This window comes from Gavia stellata, chromosome 4, assembly GCF_030936135.1.
Source record: "Gavia stellata isolate bGavSte3 chromosome 4, bGavSte3.hap2, whole genome shotgun sequence".
In the NCBI taxonomy this organism is placed as follows: Eukaryota; Metazoa; Chordata; class Aves; order Gaviiformes; family Gaviidae; genus Gavia; species Gavia stellata.
In genome coordinates, this window is record NC_082597.1 from 17,468,996 (window position 1) to 17,488,544 (window position 19,549).

General features: G+C 39.8%; 2 protein-coding genes across 2 annotated transcripts; one reads left to right on the forward strand and one right to left on the reverse strand.

Annotated features, from left to right (window-relative positions):
- Positions 1 to 1,821: 1,821 nt before the first annotated feature.
- On the reverse strand, positions 1,822 to 6,463 carry ALG10 (ALG10 alpha-1,2-glucosyltransferase). Its single transcript, XM_059816942.1, has 3 exons — positions 6,299 to 6,463; positions 5,767 to 5,964; positions 1,822 to 3,168 (listed from the first exon to the last, which is right to left on the reverse strand). Exons 1-3 carry the CDS (start codon positions 6,461 to 6,463, stop codon positions 2,113 to 2,115), a joined length of 1,419 nt encoding a protein of 472 aa, XP_059672925.1. The 3' UTR covers positions 1,822 to 2,112.
- A 98-nt stretch (positions 6,464 to 6,561) lies between these two features.
- Positions 6,562 to 10,489, forward strand: TPRKB (TP53RK binding protein). The gene is made up of 5 exons (XM_059816805.1): positions 6,562 to 6,583; positions 6,895 to 7,086; positions 7,809 to 7,931; positions 8,172 to 8,348; positions 9,193 to 10,489. Exons 2-5 carry the CDS (start codon positions 6,946 to 6,948, stop codon positions 9,277 to 9,279), a joined length of 528 nt encoding a protein of 175 aa, XP_059672788.1. The 5' UTR covers positions 6,562 to 6,583; positions 6,895 to 6,945; the 3' UTR covers positions 9,280 to 10,489.
- The last annotated feature ends 9,060 nt before the right edge of the window (positions 10,490 to 19,549 follow it).

The window sequence follows — 19,549 nt, forward strand, 5'->3', positions numbered from 1 at the left end:
AGGCATTCACATACCAGTATCAATAGATACGCTGGACAAAACAAAACGCCTGTGGACTATGTAAGCACAGGAATTTTTGCATCTTGTCAAGTGAATGAACACCTGCTCCCCTACATAAAGCCAGAAAAAAAACCCCAGATCTAGAAGACAGTTCAGAATTCTAGCCAGAGCCCCATCCCTTCCCATGTGACCACTGCAACTCACTCAGTACTAAAATTTGAGGACACAAATGAAGTTGTACTAAAACACACATATGCTCTTTACCTTGTTTACATTTGTACTGGCATGGTATACAAAAACAAAACTGGAAGCAGAAGGCATGCAAGAATTCCCCCCCAATCTGTCATACTAAAATGACAGCACAAGACAACATCTTGGATTCCACAAGAACCAGGCTGGATTCTTGAAAAGCAACCCATTTCAGGTTTCTCTTGCCCCTTCAACTTATATATAAGCAAATAGGGAGTGATCGAAAATGGCTTTCCCTATCATACACACATTATCAACAAATTACCATATGGGCAACAGGCCAAGAAGCAAACAGTGACCTGGCAAATGTCTTAAATTCAATACAAATAAACCTACTCATTGAAGAGTGGCTTTAAGGTTTCCTTAGAAGAAACAGGGTTGCAAAAACATTGGACAGGAGAATCTGAGTTAACCACACTCTTCATGGTGTTAGTACAGGGATGGGATCAGAGCCAGGACGTTGATCTGCATACTGTAAAAGAAAAAAAAAACAAAACAAAACAGTACTGATGTGAGTAATAACTCCACAGTACTGACTTTTTGGGAAACAATTCCATTTCAGAGTGACTGGAGTGGCAATAATATGATATGTTTGCATAGATCTGGTGGCAGTATTTTCGTTACAGAATAAGAAAGAACTTAAAGGTGCTACACAGTATGTGAAGTTTTGGATCCCCCCCGCCACATAATTTAGTTATATTTATAAAACTGCTTAATAGTTAACTTTAAGTGATCAAATACTTCTGAGTCTAATTAAAGTCATTTACTGACAGGAACCATTACAGCCTTCTTTTATTCTGATGATAATGCACCAGATGCTTTTAAAAAATATATATATACACACACATTGTATTTTACCTTTGTAGAACAAAATAAATACTCCCTAGTTCCTTAGATTTGTATATATATGGAAAACATTTAAAAGAGCAATTCAGTAACGCTATTAGTATTTCTTTAAGATTACACGTCAAAGATGTTAGAAACACTCTGTTCAACTTGGGAGTGCACTCATATCCTACTTCAATACAAATCTGTGAACACAGAACCTCAGGACATAAAAGCCTGATTATTTAAACAGGTATTCATTAGACTGCATTCCACTGTGTAACGACACATTTCAGTCTGACATACATAAATTACTCCCTTTCTAATAGGTCACATTATCAACTGCAATTTATCTTTTGTTGTACAATAACATTTATTCCCCCAAAGAAGGTACATGGACATAGCCTCCACTATATTTTCTAAATATCAGTTTGAAATAAAATTTTCAAAATGCTCTAATGATTTAAGAGCCTACATTCTGTTTGCAAAACTACTGTAAGCATTTATTGACAAAAAAATAATGAAAATTCAGAGGGATGTAGGAAGATTTGAAAACATTATACTTGACCGCTAGCAAACCTAGATGGAAATGGCTTGATCCAAGGAGTAAATATGCACCCAGAGGTAATGAAAAAGTTAAACACTTAAATACTTTGTTTTAAAGAGAAACGTCTGAAACATAAACTGTCATACCTTCAAGGGCATATTATACACTATTTTATTATAATGCAAAATGACTGTAAACATCTCCCTTATTTCGCATTAATTACAGAAAGGTGTTCTCAAATTTCCCCTCATATTGAATTTATTAATTTCAGGCGCTCATAAATTTAATATATGGAATATCTTCACAATACAACAAATCAGATCTCACATGCAGTTCCAAGAAATAAGCAAACAGCTTACATCCCCAACTCCAACTGGGGAAAAAAGCCCTTACATAATGCAAAACATACTGCTTCATTCCAGAGTCCACAGAAACAGAACCAGGTTTTCCTAAGGGTATGAAAGTATCAAAAAAAAAAAAGAAAGAAAAAGTCACCACATAAACCTCTGGATTTCGTCACTATTTGGCCATTTGAATGTTCTGTTTAGAAAAAGATAAAAAGTTACTGCATTCACAACAATATAAAAAGCCAGCTCCAGAAGCTGTCTATATAGAGATGGAAATGGAATATTGAGCCTATATATTAAGAATGGCAAAATAAAGTAACGAAATTCTAGCAATTTTTGAGGAACTGTGACTGCTAATAAACACACAAAATACATTAAGATCCAGAATATCGATTTTGATTTTAGTGTATCAGCAAAACTCCAGCCAGCAAATATATAGACTGGAACTAATACATATTTCACAAGCTCGTGTCTTTGGAAGACTTTTCTCCAGACATAGAATGTATAATGTCTGTTATCGGCTAGTAAATACTTATGAACATATGTAAATTTCCAGATCAGGAATAAAGAAATGACAGCGATTAAGCTGTACTGCACAGGGTGCTTTCGTAATGACAGAAGGAATTTCCTGATTTTAGTAGGGGTCAATAAAAGAGGGAATGAAAAAAAGACAGTAAAGGTCAGAAAATAGAACAGCTGAGGAAAGTGCAAACAGGCTTCGTGGCTAGTTCTGTCACCAACAACGATTCCACCATTGATGAAGACAAAACCAAAGAACACAGTTACTAATATGATGTATGGCCAAGTTAAAGCAGTAAGTGTAACTAAGTTTTTAGGCGATATGAGATATTCAACAAGAAACTGCAATATTCTGATCAAATCTGAAAAAGATCCTTTCCTGGAAGAAATCTTTTCATCTTTCTTTTTCTGTAACTCTGTCTTCCAGGCTTCATTTAGCTTCTCTGCAACAACGTTTCCAGCACAAAAAACTGTCCACACAATATTCGTTTGACGAAACATGAAGCCACAAAATCCAAGGAGAGCTGAAGTTTTATGGTTACCATAAAGGCACATTAAATAGGCAAACAGAGTAAAAAATACTGATCCTGGGTCCGTATAATACAGGAATGTAAAAAAATAAAGGGTGGGAAACATTGCAAGAGTTAATGTAGACAAGATTCTCTGGAAACCAGACACAGCCTAGAGAAGAAGCAGAAAAATGTGGTTAGCAATGTCCAATAAAAAAAAAAAATTTAAAAAACCCCGAAAACAAATAAAGAATATCATTCTTGAGAATTCCATTAACACAATGTAACATCTCTTATGGTCTTTGTTTCCATTACTGCACAAGCACTTTTGTTAACCTCCTGCTATGTTAATACAGAGTGTCAGACTATACAATGTTAAAAGACAGACGAAAGTACAGAATATTATTGCAGGTGAGTTAAAAACATGGCAACGAAAATACACCAACTTCTTTCATATGTCAGGTGTTCACATATTTGTGAATCATTGTGGGAGTATAATTGCTCTAATACCTAGGATAAAAGAGCTGCTCTAATGGGCAAAAGAAAAAAAAATTCAAGGTCTTATGCCCCTGCAATCCCATCATCACATTCTGTTTATTTATGAGACAGCAGAGCACATCATTCTATGCTTATACTATTGCGCCTTTTGAAGCCAGTCCACAGAGCAGCCAGTTCCAAGTCTCTAATCTTTGGTGCAGCTTTTACTGTTTATCTTCATTATAATTAATGAGTTAGAAAAGAAACTTTAAAGAAGGTAGGAGACCATGCAGTTAAAAACTCCTCCCAATTATCCCATTCGCTACATGATGCAACACAATTCACAACATTAAAAAATGTTGCATGATGTTTCTGAATGATATAGCGTAGGGTGAAACAGCCAGTCACCACCTTACGGAAAAGAGGAATAGAGAAAATGCCAAGTTCAAAGAAGTGCCAACAATACAAGCACATTTTCTAATGCTTAGACTACTGTCATGAAACCTTTTGTTTTCTTACATTTATATTTCCACCTCCAAGCATAAAAGTGTTCTTGGTGAAAGTGAAAGTGGAAACAATTTATTGAATTTGACCCAATTCTGTATAGTCTTATCATGTGCTTAAACATGAAGAGTCTCCTGTAAGAAAATACATTAGAAGAAATTTTCTTTATAGTAAAGGAATCCTTCAGTGATTGGGGAATAGTAAAAAATGTTCTTATGGTTAAAAGTGAAACCAAAGAACTTCACTAAGGTAAAAGATTTTGAATAGGCCATTAACCACTGGAACAATTTACCTACTGCAATGGTGGATGCTCCACCACTTAAAACGTACAATAAATATTCTTGTATCCAAGTTGAACTGTTATGGTCTGGATGGGTGGACAGCTAGACAGGTGAAAACTGGCTGAATGGTTAACATCACACTCTATCCAAAGGTGAGTGTAACAACCAGAATATCACATGGAACTATACTGGGACCTGTCCTGTTCAACATCTTTATTGATGCCTTAAAGGCAGCGAGAGTACACTCTCATCAAGTCTGCAGATGATGCTAAACTGGGGGGGACCAGGCAATATGCTGAAGAGCAGAGTTGCCATCCAGAGTGACCTAGACAGGCATGGGGCAACAGAAATATTATGAAATTCAACAAGAACAAATGCAAATGCCTGCACCTGGAAAGGAAATAATCCTCAAGACACAGGCTGGGCATGGAGTAGCTGAGGAGCTGCTGCTCTGTGGAAAGGGACCTGGGGGTCTTGGCAGATAGCGAGGTGAACATGAGCTGGCAGCATGCCCTGGCACCAAGAAACAGCAACAGCCTCCTTGGCTGCATTAACAAGAGCATAGCAGCAGATGAAGGGAAATTATTACCCCTCTTTACGGCTGCACCTGAAATACCACATCCAATCTTGTGCCCTGTGACACAAAAAAGGCACTAGTAAAGTCGAGCAATGGCAGCGGGTCACCAAGACAGTTGAGGGCTGAAGCACCTGCCCTGAGAGTAGAGGCTGAGGGACCCGGCCTTGTTCAGCCTGGAAAATAGATGGCTTGAGGGGACCGAACAGCAGCCTACCAATCCCTGTGAGGATGTCAACAGGTAAAAGGAGCTAGGCTCCTCAAAGTGATACATGCTGGGAGGACAAGAGAAAACAGTCATAAACTGAAATGACAGGTTCAGACTGGATGGAAGAAAAACCTTCTTCACCGTAAGGCCAGTCAGGCATGGAGCAGGTTGCCCAGAGAGGTTGTGCAGTCACTCTCCATCCTTGGAGAGTTTTCCAGGCCCTAACCCTGAGCAACATGGTCTGACCTCAGGTCCCTTCCAACCTGAATAATTTTCAAGTTCTTTCCAATGTGAATTATTCTCCAGTTCTAAATATTGACGTCAAACCTGGTATCTTTCTAAGGAATGCATTTTAGTTTAAACGCAGCTCACAGGGCTTCACTCAGGATTCACTGGTTGAAGTTTTGTGGAGAATCTTAATTCCAACTAGATGAGCTTTGGATAGTAAGACCTTTGGATAGTAAGTCTATATGCTTACTAACTTTATTTCAATGGGACTACTTATAGTTATGCAAAAGAGTAAATTTTTAGAGGATTGCAACCTGAGCGAGAAAAAAGATATTAAAAAAATTTAGAGAAAAAGAATGTGCCTCCTTGGCCAAACTGGTAGCAGTACTTGCAGCTATATAAAACTGAGGACAGCTCACATATGCAGTGAAGCGAACATACACAGAGCCAACAAAATTGCTTGTACGAGCACATAAAATTATTCTCCTTTGACCGTACCTTATTCTTCTGATGGATCTTGAACAGAAGTAAATAGAGTAAGTAGAAGTTCCCAGCACTGAAAAGGAGGTTAATAAACCTGAGCATTCCCGCAGAGCACACCACGCTCCCCGTCCACCCGAAGAGCCATGCCGCGGGCTTCACTACTCCCACCGAGACCAGGTACAAGCCCGGCAGCGTGGTGATCATGGGGTCCCACTGGAAAGCGGAGAGAGAAATAGGTTTATGGAGCTGCTACCACACAAAAAAGGGACCAGAGACGTGCGACAGGTTACAATATACCATCCCCACCCACGCCCCATTTTGTTAGCTTGGATGTTTAGCAAATTTCTGGCGTTATGAGACTGAATTTTTTGAACACTTTGTATCCTGCCCGGCGCAATACTGCACCACCAAGAAACAGAAAGCAGAAACCAGCGCTCTGGACGACAATGACCACAGATGATTCCCTTTTCAAAGCGCCCCCGGTATGTTCATGGGGAACATCGACCCCGACTGGAAAACACGAGCCGGGACAGCTCCCGCGCAGCACCTGGAGGAAGCGGCCGTGGCAGTAGGCCTGCGCCTGGGGGACGTGGAAGGCCTCGTCCATGTAGGGCCCGCGCTGGCGGCGGTTGATCGCTGCGAAGAGCAGGCACGACAGCAGGAAGGCGCCGCTCATGGCAGCGGAGAAGCCGTGGGCCTCGGCCCGCTCCATGCTGCCGCCGCCTCCGCCGCCGCGCTGGCCGGGAAGGGGCGGCCCTTCCGGGGAGGGCTGGGCGCGGGGAGGAGGGGCCTGGCGGCGCGGGGCCGCGGCGGAGGCGCTCGCCGGGTGGCGGTGAGGGCCGGGGGGGCACGGCGGCGGCCCGGCTGGGAGCGCGGCCGGGCGGGAGGAGCCAGCCGCGGGCGGCGGCTGGCGGCGGCGCGGGCGCTGCCGGGCGGGAAGGGCTGAGGAGAGCGGCAGGCCGGGCAGGCGGGAGGGAGGGAGGTGCGGCCTGGCTCCGGCCGTGGAGCCCGCGGGCGTGGGGTTTCCCCTCTAGGAAGCGTTGAAAACAATATACGAATGGTTGCGTGCTCTTACAGTTGTGTTTTATACGAAAGAAGAGTGGGTGCGTCTTTGTGTAATCGTTACTCTGGCAAACGCTGTAGGGCTGGTGCTGCTGAGCGCTGCGCGGGGCCCGTCTGCGCCATCGGTGCGAGATGCATTTAACGCATCAGCTGGAGCTGTTCCCTGACTGCAGCGTGACTCTCCTCCTCTTTAACCACGTGCAAAATGCCGCTGCTCTAAGAAAAAAGGCCATGGAAGGATCCATTGAAGGAGCATTAATAAACCCTGCCATGGTGAGTGAATGCTTGTCTTGTCCTGGTCGTGCTCCATTGTAGTTTTGAAGGCTGTGTGGAAATCCTTCTCTGCAGGAGCTGTGTGAGAAACCACCAGTGTTTGTAATCCCTGTCACAGGTGCTTCGCTTTCTCTGCGCAAATGCCCCTCCTTTGATTTCCTTGGTGTACAAGTGTAAGGGTTGGTCTGCGTAAAAGAGCCTTGGCAGGACTGGGCAAAACAATTGTCTTGATTCACTTCACACCCTACTTGGTGGAGCTATTTAAATCTACTTCCATCTGTAAAATGTAGCGCTAATTGTTTAATACTCTGTCAAAAATCACCACTGTTTGGAACCTTTGTTCTCATTTAAACCCATAACTAGTTTCTGAATCTAGTCCTTTTTTGCTAAAATTAGCAAAGTAGTAGTTAGGGAAGGGAAAAACAGAATCTAATCTGGCAGTTTGCTGACAGAAGAGTTATTAACGTGATTCTTTTTCAAGAGATTTCAGTAACCTGATTGGGAGAGTGTAATCTTTATTTTTATGTCAAGTATTACCCCACTCAATAAATAATCACATTGACTTTGGAAGAACAAGAATTGCTAAAATAACTTGCAGAATACTGTGTTGCTCACTTCCATGATTGCAGAATTAAGCTATCAAAATTAAGTGGTCAGGAATTTTTTGGAGTTCAGAATAGTATGTTAAATTTCTGTTTAACTTCTTCTGTTGTGTTTTACAGATTGTAGATCCTTTTCAAATTCTTGTGGCAGCCAACAAAGCAGTTCATCTACACAAGATAGGTAAAATGAAGACCAGAACTCTCTATGCAGAAATTATTTTCAGCCTTTCACCAAACAACAATGTAAGATTTACTGAACAATATAGGTATTCACTTAACTGTTTACCTGACTACTAATAGAAGCTAGTGTTATTTTTAATAACACTAATATGTTGTTATCTCTTGTAGCTCATCAGAATTCCATTAATGTTAGATGTGTGTCAATTTATACTCTTTGTTTATTTGACACAGTAACTGAAAAGGTTGCTTATATGTAGTGAGAAAGTGACTTATAATATTTTGATATTTTTAATCTTTTCTTAGATTTCAGATGCATTTAAAAGGTTCGGCATTTCAGACAGTGACACAGCGGTACTCATGGTTCTGGTTGTGGACAGAGGAAAAACTGTAAATCTGGAAGATATAGCATCTCAAGTAGAAGGCCAACAGGTTTCTCTGGATGAACTCCCCCAACTCACAGACACTGCCAAAGTTAAAAAGGTATGTAACCAAAAGAGATGACTGGCGTAGAGAAAAGGGATAGTTTACTTAGTTGTCTGATTAAGTATCAATGGACATAACTAACTTAGGGTTTGTGTTTCTTTAGCATAACTGGAAACTTGTTTTAAGTGAAACTTGATTATTTCTTTCTTAAATTTTTTTTACTCTGAAAAAAGTTCTAATTGTCACACCCTGGCATCACAAATTTTAAGTCATCAAATTCTTAACACAGTCAGAAAGTTGGCACATAAAAATAAATTGCAGCTTGCTGCCTACCACTCAGTCACTTTTGCTTCCTGTTTTCTCAGGCAAACATCCATTTAATTAAAAATAAATTTTCAGTTCTGAACAGTTTCATAATCTTAAGCACATAAATAGTCCCAGCATGGGTGGCTAAAATAAAAATGTGTTGATTAGCTGCTAGGATCTGCTAGGGCATGTCTGCTCTTAACAGATTACCATATGCTAGATAGGTGTCTTGAAGCATATGTGTTCCACTTGATAAAATTCAAGTAGCTTAAATCATCTCGATCATGTCTGTCAAAGTAATGATGGGACACATATGAATAAGATCGGACAAATCATAGCATACAATATGTGGAGCTAAAAGTGCTGTTCTTATTCAGTTTCTTAGCTTTCCTTTGTCTCTTGCAGTTTCAGAATTTTCTTGGTTCCTCAGTCCCAATTTTGTCTTCCAGGCAAGACAAGATAGGAATTGCTAATGTAAAAAATGAGGGAGAGGGTGAAATCTTTTCTTGTTGTATATATATTTTTAGAAGATATGTGATCAATTTTTTTTGCCCTTACACAGCTTTTATGTTTTTCTTGTTCTTTTTTTCTGCAGATTTACAAAGTTACTCAGCAGGAAGAAAAAATTGGCACCTTATTGGATAGTATTGTTTGCAGAATGTCAACGAAAGATGTTTTATGAAAATGTGGAAAAAAATCTTTTTTAAAGGAAAAGGAGGGCTTTTTAAAATATAAAAACATTTCATTGGAATTCATCCTGCATTTCAGAGAAAGTGGTGTAGTACTGAGTAGTTTGATGACATCTGAGCTTTAACCATAAATGAGCAAGCTTGGATATGGGGTTAATCTGAGCTGTGTTCTAAGCACAGAGAACAATTCTGTTACCAAAAATCGTAACCAAGAAAACTCTCCAAACCAAATGATAGTTTAGAAAGCCAACATTGGTTTATTGCAGCGCTGGGTGCATGGAGGATTTTTCCTCCTAGCATGCACACCTAGTTGAAATCATGACAAGTATTTAAACAGTTAACAAAGTTAGTTACGCCTACTGGTCCCACCCCTTAGCTAACTGTTGGTTAGTATCTTTCTTACTTCATCTTAAAGATACAGTTCTCTTTTAATTTACTATGCATGCCCAGAGAGTAGGGGGCTTATTTGGGTTGGGGGCTTTTGTATCTGGGAAGTGTGGTTTTTAACATTATAATGAGGTAGGTCAGCCTTAGGACACCCATTTGGGGCATTTCACTGACTTTGCTGTTTGGTATGTAAACAATACCAAGTCTCAAGTTTGTACATCAGTCATTATCAGGAGACCCAGAAGCTCCTCCAAGGTCCTCTATCTCATTATACTGTTCATCTCAAGGTAAACAACATCAACATAACCCAATACAGCCAGTCACCACAGCCAGCCCGTTTCCAGGAAAACTAATGCATATTTCAGTTTATGTGATGCAGTATCTTCTTAACTTATCTGTACAAAGTTTGACCAAAGGGGTCTGTTCTTTGTATGCTAACTAAATTGTTTAAGTCTTTGGTATCAATTCTGCCGTGCAAAGCAGAATTTGCCTTTGGTATTTCTGTCCATTTTGTTAACAAGAAAAGAAAATAATTTTTGCCAGTACCTTAAGGTTATCATAAACAGAAGGCTTGGAAGTCTGTACTTAGTTCTCTCTTTCATCAAATGTTTTGCTAGTCCCAGATAGGATTCAAACGTAAAGAATTTTTATTAACCCTACCCTGTTTTGTTTTTGTTTTGGCACCCCTGACATGATATCCTTCTAATGATACTACTGCCAGAAAACGTGCCTCTGTGGCATGACGTATTGCTGATGGACTAGAAAAAGCAAAGTTTCCATCAACTGTCGGCAGCACCTCCCTCATTCTGCTAATGGGATAGAGTTGCTGCCCAGCCTTTGGGAAAAGGAAGGGGCGGGAGGGGCACCATGGCACCCAGTGGTGGGGCAGTGTGGAGCAGAGGCATCAGAGATGTGCGGAACAATGAATAAGGTCAGTATGGATGCTATGGTGGTGTTAGCACCTGACAATCTGATGTCAGATGCAGCGTACTGGCATGTTTCTGTGGTACTTTAGTGTTGGTGTTAAAGGATAATGAGAGGTGCTTTTACTTTGTAACACTGCATTATGCATGTTATGCAGTGCCTGGTTCCAGGCACAGAATTCACAGAGAAACTTGCACCATAGATTTATTCACTTAAATTGTCGATATAACTTACATATCATTCTGAAAGGATCATTGAACTAGTTTTGTTGAACCAGTGTTGGGAAAGGCCATCAAAGGGAACTAAAAAGAATACTGATGTCCAGTAGTCACCAGGTCCAAAAGCCGTGTGTAAGTATCATTTAATCACATGCAGGCATCCTGTTTTAAGAAAAATTACTGTCCTAATTAGGTAGAAATTCATACTGTTTGTTATTGTTATGCTGTATCGTTTTTCTGGGACATGTATAAAACTGTATAGCTGTCTGCATTTTTGGGGGGTTTTCCTAACATTCTCTGAGGTATTATGATTTGTCAACTTACAAGATATTTGGAAGAATACGCCCCAGATTCTTATACATAGTGTTTGGGAAAAGCAAATGTATTTTGGGGGAGAGGCAAGTCTGAGTTAGAGTTGAAATGTTATCCACTACAGTAAACAGACCAGCAAACTGACATATAGACCTAGTATTGTCTGTGTTTCTGTATTTAATGTGGAAATCCCTAGCTTCTGTTTTACTACTTTTTTTTTGGTTAATTATTCTTCCGTCAGTTAAAACACAGCAGTACAAATACTGTCCTTTTCTTACCAAACAAATCAATGGCAAAGTAGCATACTTCAAGTTTGTTAAAGACAGGCTGTTTGCTAATCTCCATTACTTCAGACTACATGAGAGAGGAAAAATAACTATTGTAGTAAATCATTTCTTAAAGGCAGGGTTTTAAAAAACAAAGGCTTAGTCTTGGACACTTGATTCCACATCTTAACAAGACCTTTTTTCAAGGGTGGAAATGGTACCTGCTGATTTCATTGGAAATAGGCTTTTTCCAAAGAAAAAGCAGATCGTGGCCTCAGTGCAGAACTGTCAATGGATGGTGACTCAAGAAATGGTTTATTACCGTGAAAGAATTTAGATATTGAAGTAAAAAATGTGTATCCCCTTAATCCAGCCTTGCAAGTTTTTAACTCTCTAGGCATCCAAACTTCTGTTAGTAAAATCCGTAAGTATCTAAGTTTTTGTGACTGACTGTCTGGACTTGTTTTTCTTACAGCACTGAGGTGTAGGGTGTTTCCTAGTCCCTGTAAGGTTCACAGACTGTGCTGTCCTGCATCTTCCATGTTGGATCAGCTCTGTGTTGCAAATCTAACTAAATATTTGTTAATGTATAGAGACAAACTGCCTTACTGAGGAGTTAAGACACTTACTTGAGGTGCAGAGATTCATCTTCAAGTCAGGAGATTTTTTGTTTATGCATTACGGAACAGAGTCGACTGCTCATGAATCACCATGTAGCCCTGTCATGGATTATGACATCTGGGTTCATAGCCGCCTTCTGAATTGTTGTAGCTGGAGATATTCAAGAACTGTTTTAAGGTCCCTTGCAGCCCTGTTTTCTATGATCTAGCCAATACTTACCAAGTACCAAGGGAATGGCAAGGTTTATCAAAAGAAAAAAAGCAGAGAAGTGGCTGTGCTGGTTTCTTGATTTAAAGATGGTTTTACAGAATGTATCATCCTCTCTAAAGGGAAATGTGAGGCAGTAGTAAAAGATGGAGCTTGGACGGGCTTGAGTCTTCTGAAATAAAGCGTGCGTAACAACAATGTGAAAATGACCTTGGAAAATAACAGACTTGTTTTCCTTTTCTGACAGTCCAATTGGTACATGGAGTATATCGTCAGATTTGCTGGCTGGACTGCTGACATTATTTTTGGTAGTTTAAAATAACAGCAGACAGCTATGCTTAAACCATAGCCTTTTTTGAACATGTGTAAAAGATCAGTCTGGTCTGTTCAATATAAAAGAAATATTAATGAAGAGATTGCTGCATAACAATTGCTACACACGTTCCAAACTTGGGTTCCCAGTTTGTAATTCTTGTCAGTCTGTTTCATTGGTGTAGAAAGAGTAACTAGTTTGTTACTGTTGACATGAGTTAAATTATGAAGTTGTGATTTACTGTGAGACCTGAATGAACTGTCTTCATGGGCAGATTTACTGGAGGTTTTTTGGGGGGAGCTGAAGCCTCCATAGTATCATTTAGTCAGGCAGACGATTTGGGTCTGTTGGCAGTGAGAGACTTTGCCATTGCACTGCAAGACCACGGTTTTCCCTTAGTCCCAGTCGCATTATCTAACTAAATTGAATTATTTACAAAAACTGATAATAAATGTAGATTTTGTTGACCCTGCAAACTGAACACATTAAAAACTAGTAAATCTGGATCTATAAGGTAATTGTTAAATCAACCACCACTGTTTTCTACCAAGGTAGAAGTTTTAGGAAAATAGGTTTTCAAAACATTTCATGTTCTGCTGCTGTCTCCTCTGAACTTTCATACCTCATCTCCTCTATTACAAGGTAAGACGAAGTTGAAGCATTTTCAATACCTTACTTGGATTTCCAGTGCTTCAGAGGCAGCATTATACCTGCAGGATTTATAAATTTAACAACTGAATCCAAAAGTACGATGTGCGGTCAGTTGTTCTAGCTTTTCATTTTTTTAGGTGGGGTGGTTGTTGGGTTTTTTTTTTTTTTGGCCTGTGCTGTATTTTTAACATTGTATATGACACACATTGAGCAAAACCAGCAGCCTGTGCTTCTAAAAGGCAATGACTAAAACCTTGCCCTCTGCAGTACTCACTTTCCTGCTTGAATGCTTTGCAATACATGAGTTTCTTGGGGGGGGGAAGAGGAGACAGGGCAAGCAAGAAACAGACTGTACAAAGCCATCTTTTACAATGACTTTGTAAAACTCGGTAAAGCCAGCAGGTTTTAGTTTGAGTTAAAGACAGTTCCCAAGCATTCAGCCTAAGCAGATCCAATATATGTCCAAACTGCTGGCCTGTCCATCACGTAACAGATACACCTCTGGGCATGCAGCAGGAATGCAGACGTATAATCAAGCAAAACTTTCCTGCCCTGTCATGATGGAGGTAGTTGTCCTCCCATCAGGGAGAATGTCTGGTAGCACATCAGGATTTGCCAGCAGCCTTCACCTGAGGGCTGGTGCACGTCTGCAGGATCAGGTGTGTCCCCACCGCCTGGCTGGAAGAGTGAGTATTTTGGCACATGGCAAATCTCTCAGTAATGTGAAAGGGACAGTCAAGCTCTGCAGGGAAGAGGGAAACGGGGGGTAGGCTGCCTTGCACCAGGATGACTCCTGAGTGCTCTGCGGCCACATCTGCAGGCCACCGTGATGAACACGGCAGCACAAGTGATACAGACTAATTCTGTCAGCTCAATTTATGATCTGCAGCCTGTGCATATCTGAACTGCGTGTTTGATACTAGTAAAATGTGTGTCTCCAAAAGCTGTGTCTGTTAGAACAAACAGCCAACCTGATTTTCAAAACATAAAGCAAAGGAATAATCAGTGTCAGCTGTTGGTGATGGGTTCCAGAATTGAATTCCCCTCACCGTTAGGTGTGCCCCCCTCCCCAGCTCTTTTCACTGACTTCCTCTCTTCTGTCATCATAAGATGCTTTTACTTCCAAGGCCCTTCAGTTTACATCGGTCTCCTACAGCCTAAGCTTACCTTCTCGCCTTGTTATGTTTTCAAAGGCACAGCTTCAGGCCTCCTTCAGCTAGGGTAAGCTCCCTTCATCATTTTAAAAATACATGATTATTCAGTACCACTCTTTGACCCATTGTCAAAACTCCCTCTCTCCTCCAAAAGCCTTGATGACAGTAAGCTTCCAGCACGCTGAAGCCATTGCCCGTCACACAACCCCAGTCACCTGGGGTTTTCATACTACTGTCAGAATGTCTAAATACCTCTCTCTTCTCATGTATTTCAATGGTACATTTACAAGGGGAGGGACCATCCTTTTGCTTTCACTTGTAATACTAGTTCAGCCAATACGGTTTGTGACTGGGGTCCCTATGTCCTATGACAATGTATTCAATGCACTAATCATCTATTTTTATATTCTTATTCCTTTGTGTGCTGTTCTTCAGAGAGCATCATCAAAGCTTTGCTCCCATGTTAAAGAATGATGAGGTGGCACCTTAACAAGGGTGTTTCCCCAGTAGGGTAACACTGGTGGAGTGCTGCATAGACAGATTTGAGCATGCATACCCGCCTGTTGAGAGCTGACACAGGTGTCTCTGGTGCTACACTGTGCTTTGTAAACACTCCTTGAGGTATGTCATGCAGGTCTTCTCAGAAGCGTTTCGGTTCATGTACCCCTCCTGCTTATGGATGGATACCAAAATGGGGTACATGATACTTACAAGAATCATGTTGTCTACAGGTACTACATAATTACAAACATGTATCTATCTATCTGTTCCTAAGAATTCAAAATGACTTGCAGTTCCTCTTTGTTTATTAGGATACTGTTTGTTAGTTTAGGCAATGCTGAAATTTGGAGTTTAAGCTGAGTTTAACCTCCAAAGGCTTGGACTATTGTTCCCAACAGCCACTGCCCCTCAGAGTTACCAGTCCATTAACCTGAGCTCATCAGGAGTAGGCAACCATACAATTAACGAAGAGTTTAACAGAGACTGCCAACTGGCTGTATTTCCAGAAAGCTTGCAGGTTTTCTGAGTGGAGTTACTTCCCTGAAAAAGTAGGAGTATGGAATGCCCCCCATCAAGGATGGACTGGTGTATGTAGAGGTTTTTACTGCCACGAGGTATTAATGAAGTACGGAAAAGCAAGCAGTGGTAGAAGGTGAATGAATTATACTGGTAAGAGATCGAAGACTGAGCCAGTTTGTTCTGCAACAAAAGATGCTTACAAATAGTTTATTTCATGGTTTTATTCCTGAGTTTACAAAGGCAGTACCATAAGTTAAAAATAAGCAGATGGAAGTCCCATATAAACTCTCTTCAGCAGTGGAGGTGAGAATTTGACTTGTTCAGAAGTATTCCTTTGCCTGCAGGATAGCTGGTTTTACTGATTTTTTTTTTTCCTGCATCGTTGTGACATGGGAGATTATTTGCCTGCTTATAGTGTATGTTTTACCATGGATTGGGACAGGTAATCTTAGCAGAGGCAGAGACTGGACAATTTAGGTTCAAAAATGGAAAGCTGGGGTGGGTATACAAAACATTGACCAATAAAAACATAAGTTGAACTCTTCTTCTTGCTAGTATATTGTGCTTAAAGTAAGTTTCATATACATGTGAAGGGTAATATAAACATGTGTACAGTGCAAACAGGTATACATTATTCACAAAGTCATTTTCTGTGCATTGCCTATTAAATTGCTTCACAGGTTCAGTTCCACAAGTAGCAACAGTTTAAGCAGTTTCAAGTAAACTGTAATATGCTGAGACCATTTTTTGGTACCTCCTGGGTGTGGATAATTGGTGCAAATATTCCTTTAAATATTTGACAAAGAAAGCATATTCCTGCTATGAGGATGAATCCTTTCTTGACCAGGCTCCCCAAATTGCCATTAGAAGGATCATGACAATCACTGTGTAAAGGGTATGGACTGTAGCAAGATCATCTCCATGCTGGTGCTTGAACCCAGAGGTGCTGTGCCTGTTCTCACTTTTGTTCCCATTGGTTTTCTGTCTGTGAGCACGGAGAGAATGTATCCTGCCATAACAAAAAGCAAGATTAAGATTAAAAAATTATTCTTTTTTATTAACAGTTCAATGGTGTTTATAATGAAGTCCAGAGTGTGCATTATATCATTGACTAGATTTGGGAAAGAGCTGTATGGGTCTAATAAAGTAATTTCCATAATTGGAAATGCAAAACATTTACCAGCCATTTGGTATTTCTCTCCCACTGACAGGCAGAGGGACTGGGTATGGGCTTGTTAGAGGACACACAGTGCTCTTACTCTTCACTGTTGATACTGACCAGTTGTATGAGAAAAAACATACCCTTTCATTCTGCAATATTATGAAAGTGGCAGGGTTTAAAAAAAAATACCAGTTTCCAAAGCTTTAGTCCATGGGAATAAGCACAGCACGTGCTATGTGAGCTTCCCACCCTGCTCTGATAATGTGTTCCTATCTCTGCTTTTCAGAGGGGACTGCCCTCAGCAGTCTGTGACAAGGTATTCATTAGCCAAAGATACCAATCAGGAGTAACTACACAAAGTGTATCTGCAGGATTCTCTGGAGTAACATTTTACATTGCTTTGCCACCTTTCCCAAATGGTTTGAAAGTAGAAGTGTTAGCCTTTTGTAACTGACCTCCAGTTATTCTCTCCACTGAAAATTGCCTGCTAAGCCCCAGTGGACCCGCTGCTTTTTTTTTAAAGAGAAAAAAATGTTGAATGTCCACAATTCCATCTGAACTGGAATGCCAAAAGGAGATCAATCAGCTTGTGAATTTCATGTAGCTTAGGAAGGGGTCTGAGAAGTATTAGATATATTACAGCTCTGATTCCTACATGTTCCTACTGTTATTATCACAGAAGAATAGGAGTTACCAAAAATGTTACTGCAGATACAGCTTACAAGTAAAGAGCTTTTAAACACAAATTATATTTATATACTTAAGCACACTTGGAAGAGAGCTGTAAAAACTGATTTGTTAAAAATGGAAGACTAGGAAGTGCAATCTGCAAAGGTAATTTATCAATAAAACAAGTTCTGCAGCTGAGATTTTACAGAAAGTAGTTGTAAAATTAGAAATACACATTTAACATTCGTATTAGGACAAGGGCTAACTTCTGTCTTGTGTAACTGCAAATCAAATAACATAGTTCATGATCATCTACCAGCATAATGTGAAAACCACAAGAGGAATATTCTCTCTGTCAGGAGCCTGCTTTCCTATTCCTGCCTGGGGGGAATGCAGTATGTGTAGCTTACCTCCTGGAAGCATTCATGGTGTCTTGGTGATTGAATGTATCCCAATGAATCAGATTTCTTTTTGCAGAGAGGAAAAAGTTGTCCTTTTTAATCCTCTTGTTTCCATGCACAAAAGAGGAAAATCTTCATGCAGTACCAACACAAAGAATCTTTCTTCCAAGCCCACCAACCTGACCAATGCTAACCTGGGAGCACTTCATGTGTGTCAATCAAAGTTCTCAAATTACTGGTTTTCTAAAGCTAATTTTGATAGTTGTTCAAGAAATTCCCTGGAGCAGCTCACAAAGCAAGTAATGAGTAATCCCAATGACTGGCTTCTTTTAGCTGCTGAGATCCCTTCTTATAAACAGTAGCTCGCTGCTAAAAGTGTTGCCAAATTCATAGCAACACAAGTAATGCACAGATGGAGGGTGCTGGTGATGAAAAATGCAGGATGAGCTGTAACTTAGAACTACTTTCTATTAGATCACAGGCTATTTTGGGGTAAAACTTAGTTCTTTTCTACAACTGTAATTTGGTTTAACTTGCCTGAAATGAAATTTCAAGCCACCATCACTTAGATGTGCTCTAATATTCAAATATTTTTATGAAAAAGTAGGTGCCTTCTTTAATAATCTGTTGAGGTTTATAACACAATAATATTCAATAAGCAGCCAATAAGCAGTATATCAGCACAAAAGAAAACATTTGGACATTTAGGGTTAGTAATGAAGTCACATACATCCTGTTCTTCCCTGACCACCTGGAGCCATAATTAACAAGAGGCTGTGTCAATGCAGAAAGTTTCTCAAAAGTTGTGCATTGTATGATTAGCTGGGTTAATGGTGGCTTTAGTATAATAAATTCAATGGTCCAGCAACTATTTGTAGGGCTCATGAATATACACATTTAAATTCATCGTTTAGAAAAACAGGCCCAAGCCCTTCTTTCCCAAAACAAAATGTGAACATCATCTTGCATCATCTTTAAACTGCCAAAAAAAAAAAAAGTTCTTCCTTATTTCGCTGTTACTTTAACCTTATTGCCAGATATAACTACTGTTAAGACAAATCTGAACTTGTAGTTCTGGTGCATTTCTAAAGGCTTTTGCCTTTCCTTCACATAGCATTTATGATTTTCTATAAATCAAATTGGTTCCTTTAGTTTAGTAGAACAATTAGCAATTTCCAAATATGTCTTGGGATATCACTTACACTCCAGAAAATTAAGACCGAGCTTGTTTACTGATTCATCAGTCTTAAAACTCTTTCCCATAAATAACATTTGTAAAAAGAAGTATTTTGGTTTCATCAAGACTGTGACTGTTTAACGCAAACTGACTGAGTCTGTTTCCTTTAAGTAAACTTCTTACAATGACAATAATAGTAAGTACGTCAGTGTGCACTTCAATAGAAGTGCACGTGCTGTTTACTTCTAATGGCTATGCGAGTAAAACTGTGTCACTGGAACTAGTGGAGCTGGTGAGGATGTCATATCATTCTGTATTATTACTAATATATTAAATACAGAAAAATAGAAATATTACAATGACTTGGAGGAAGAAATTCGGACACCTGTACAGAGTTACTCAGTTGAATCACTTCTAGCTTTTCAGACCTGATCCTGAGAATATAAGCTGTTACAACAACTGTTACAACTTCTGATTCTGCCAAAGGAGTTGGATGCTGCTTTCTTAAATAACTCATACAGAGTGGTAGATGCCGCAATAAAAGCTGTACACTTCATTTTTCCTGTATGTTTTTAGTTTTCCTTATACATTTTTTCTACTTCAGTCCTAAGACCTACAGCATTTCCTGCTTATTTGTCCCCTTCCTCATTAGTTTCATCTTGGTTTTTTGTTTCTTATTGATACTTTCACTTGTTGACTGAACTAAGCAAAAGGAGCTATGTGCAAGCCTCATCTCAGAAGTGTGAGATTGTTGATTATTGGTCATATAACAAACTCTTGA

What these genes read in the sequence shown, in the direction of transcription:
- ALG10 (XM_059816942.1), bottom strand. Translation starts at nt 6,463, where the DNA reads ATGGAGCGGGCCGAGGCCCACGGCTTCTCCGCTGCCATGAGCGGCGCC. An exon ending in GCCACGGCCGCTTCCTCCAG is followed by an intron (nt 5,965 to 6,298) that starts GTGCTGCGCGGG and finishes TCCGCTTTCCAG; the next exon opens with TGGGACCCCATGATCACCAC. An exon ending in AGATCCATCAGAAGAATAAG is followed by an intron (nt 3,169 to 5,766) that starts GTACGGTCAAAG and finishes CTTCTTCTCTAG; the next exon opens with GCTGTGTCTGGTTTCCAGAG.
- TPRKB (XM_059816805.1), top strand. Translation starts at nt 6,946, where the DNA reads ATGCATTTAACGCATCAGCTGGAGCTGTTCCCTGACTGCAGCGTGACT. An exon ending in CATTAATAAACCCTGCCATG is followed by an intron (nt 7,087 to 7,808) that starts GTGAGTGAATGC and finishes TGTGTTTTACAG; the next exon opens with ATTGTAGATCCTTTTCAAAT. An exon ending in ACACTGCCAAAGTTAAAAAG is followed by an intron (nt 8,349 to 9,192) that starts GTATGTAACCAA and finishes TTTTTTCTGCAG; the next exon opens with ATTTACAAAGTTACTCAGCA.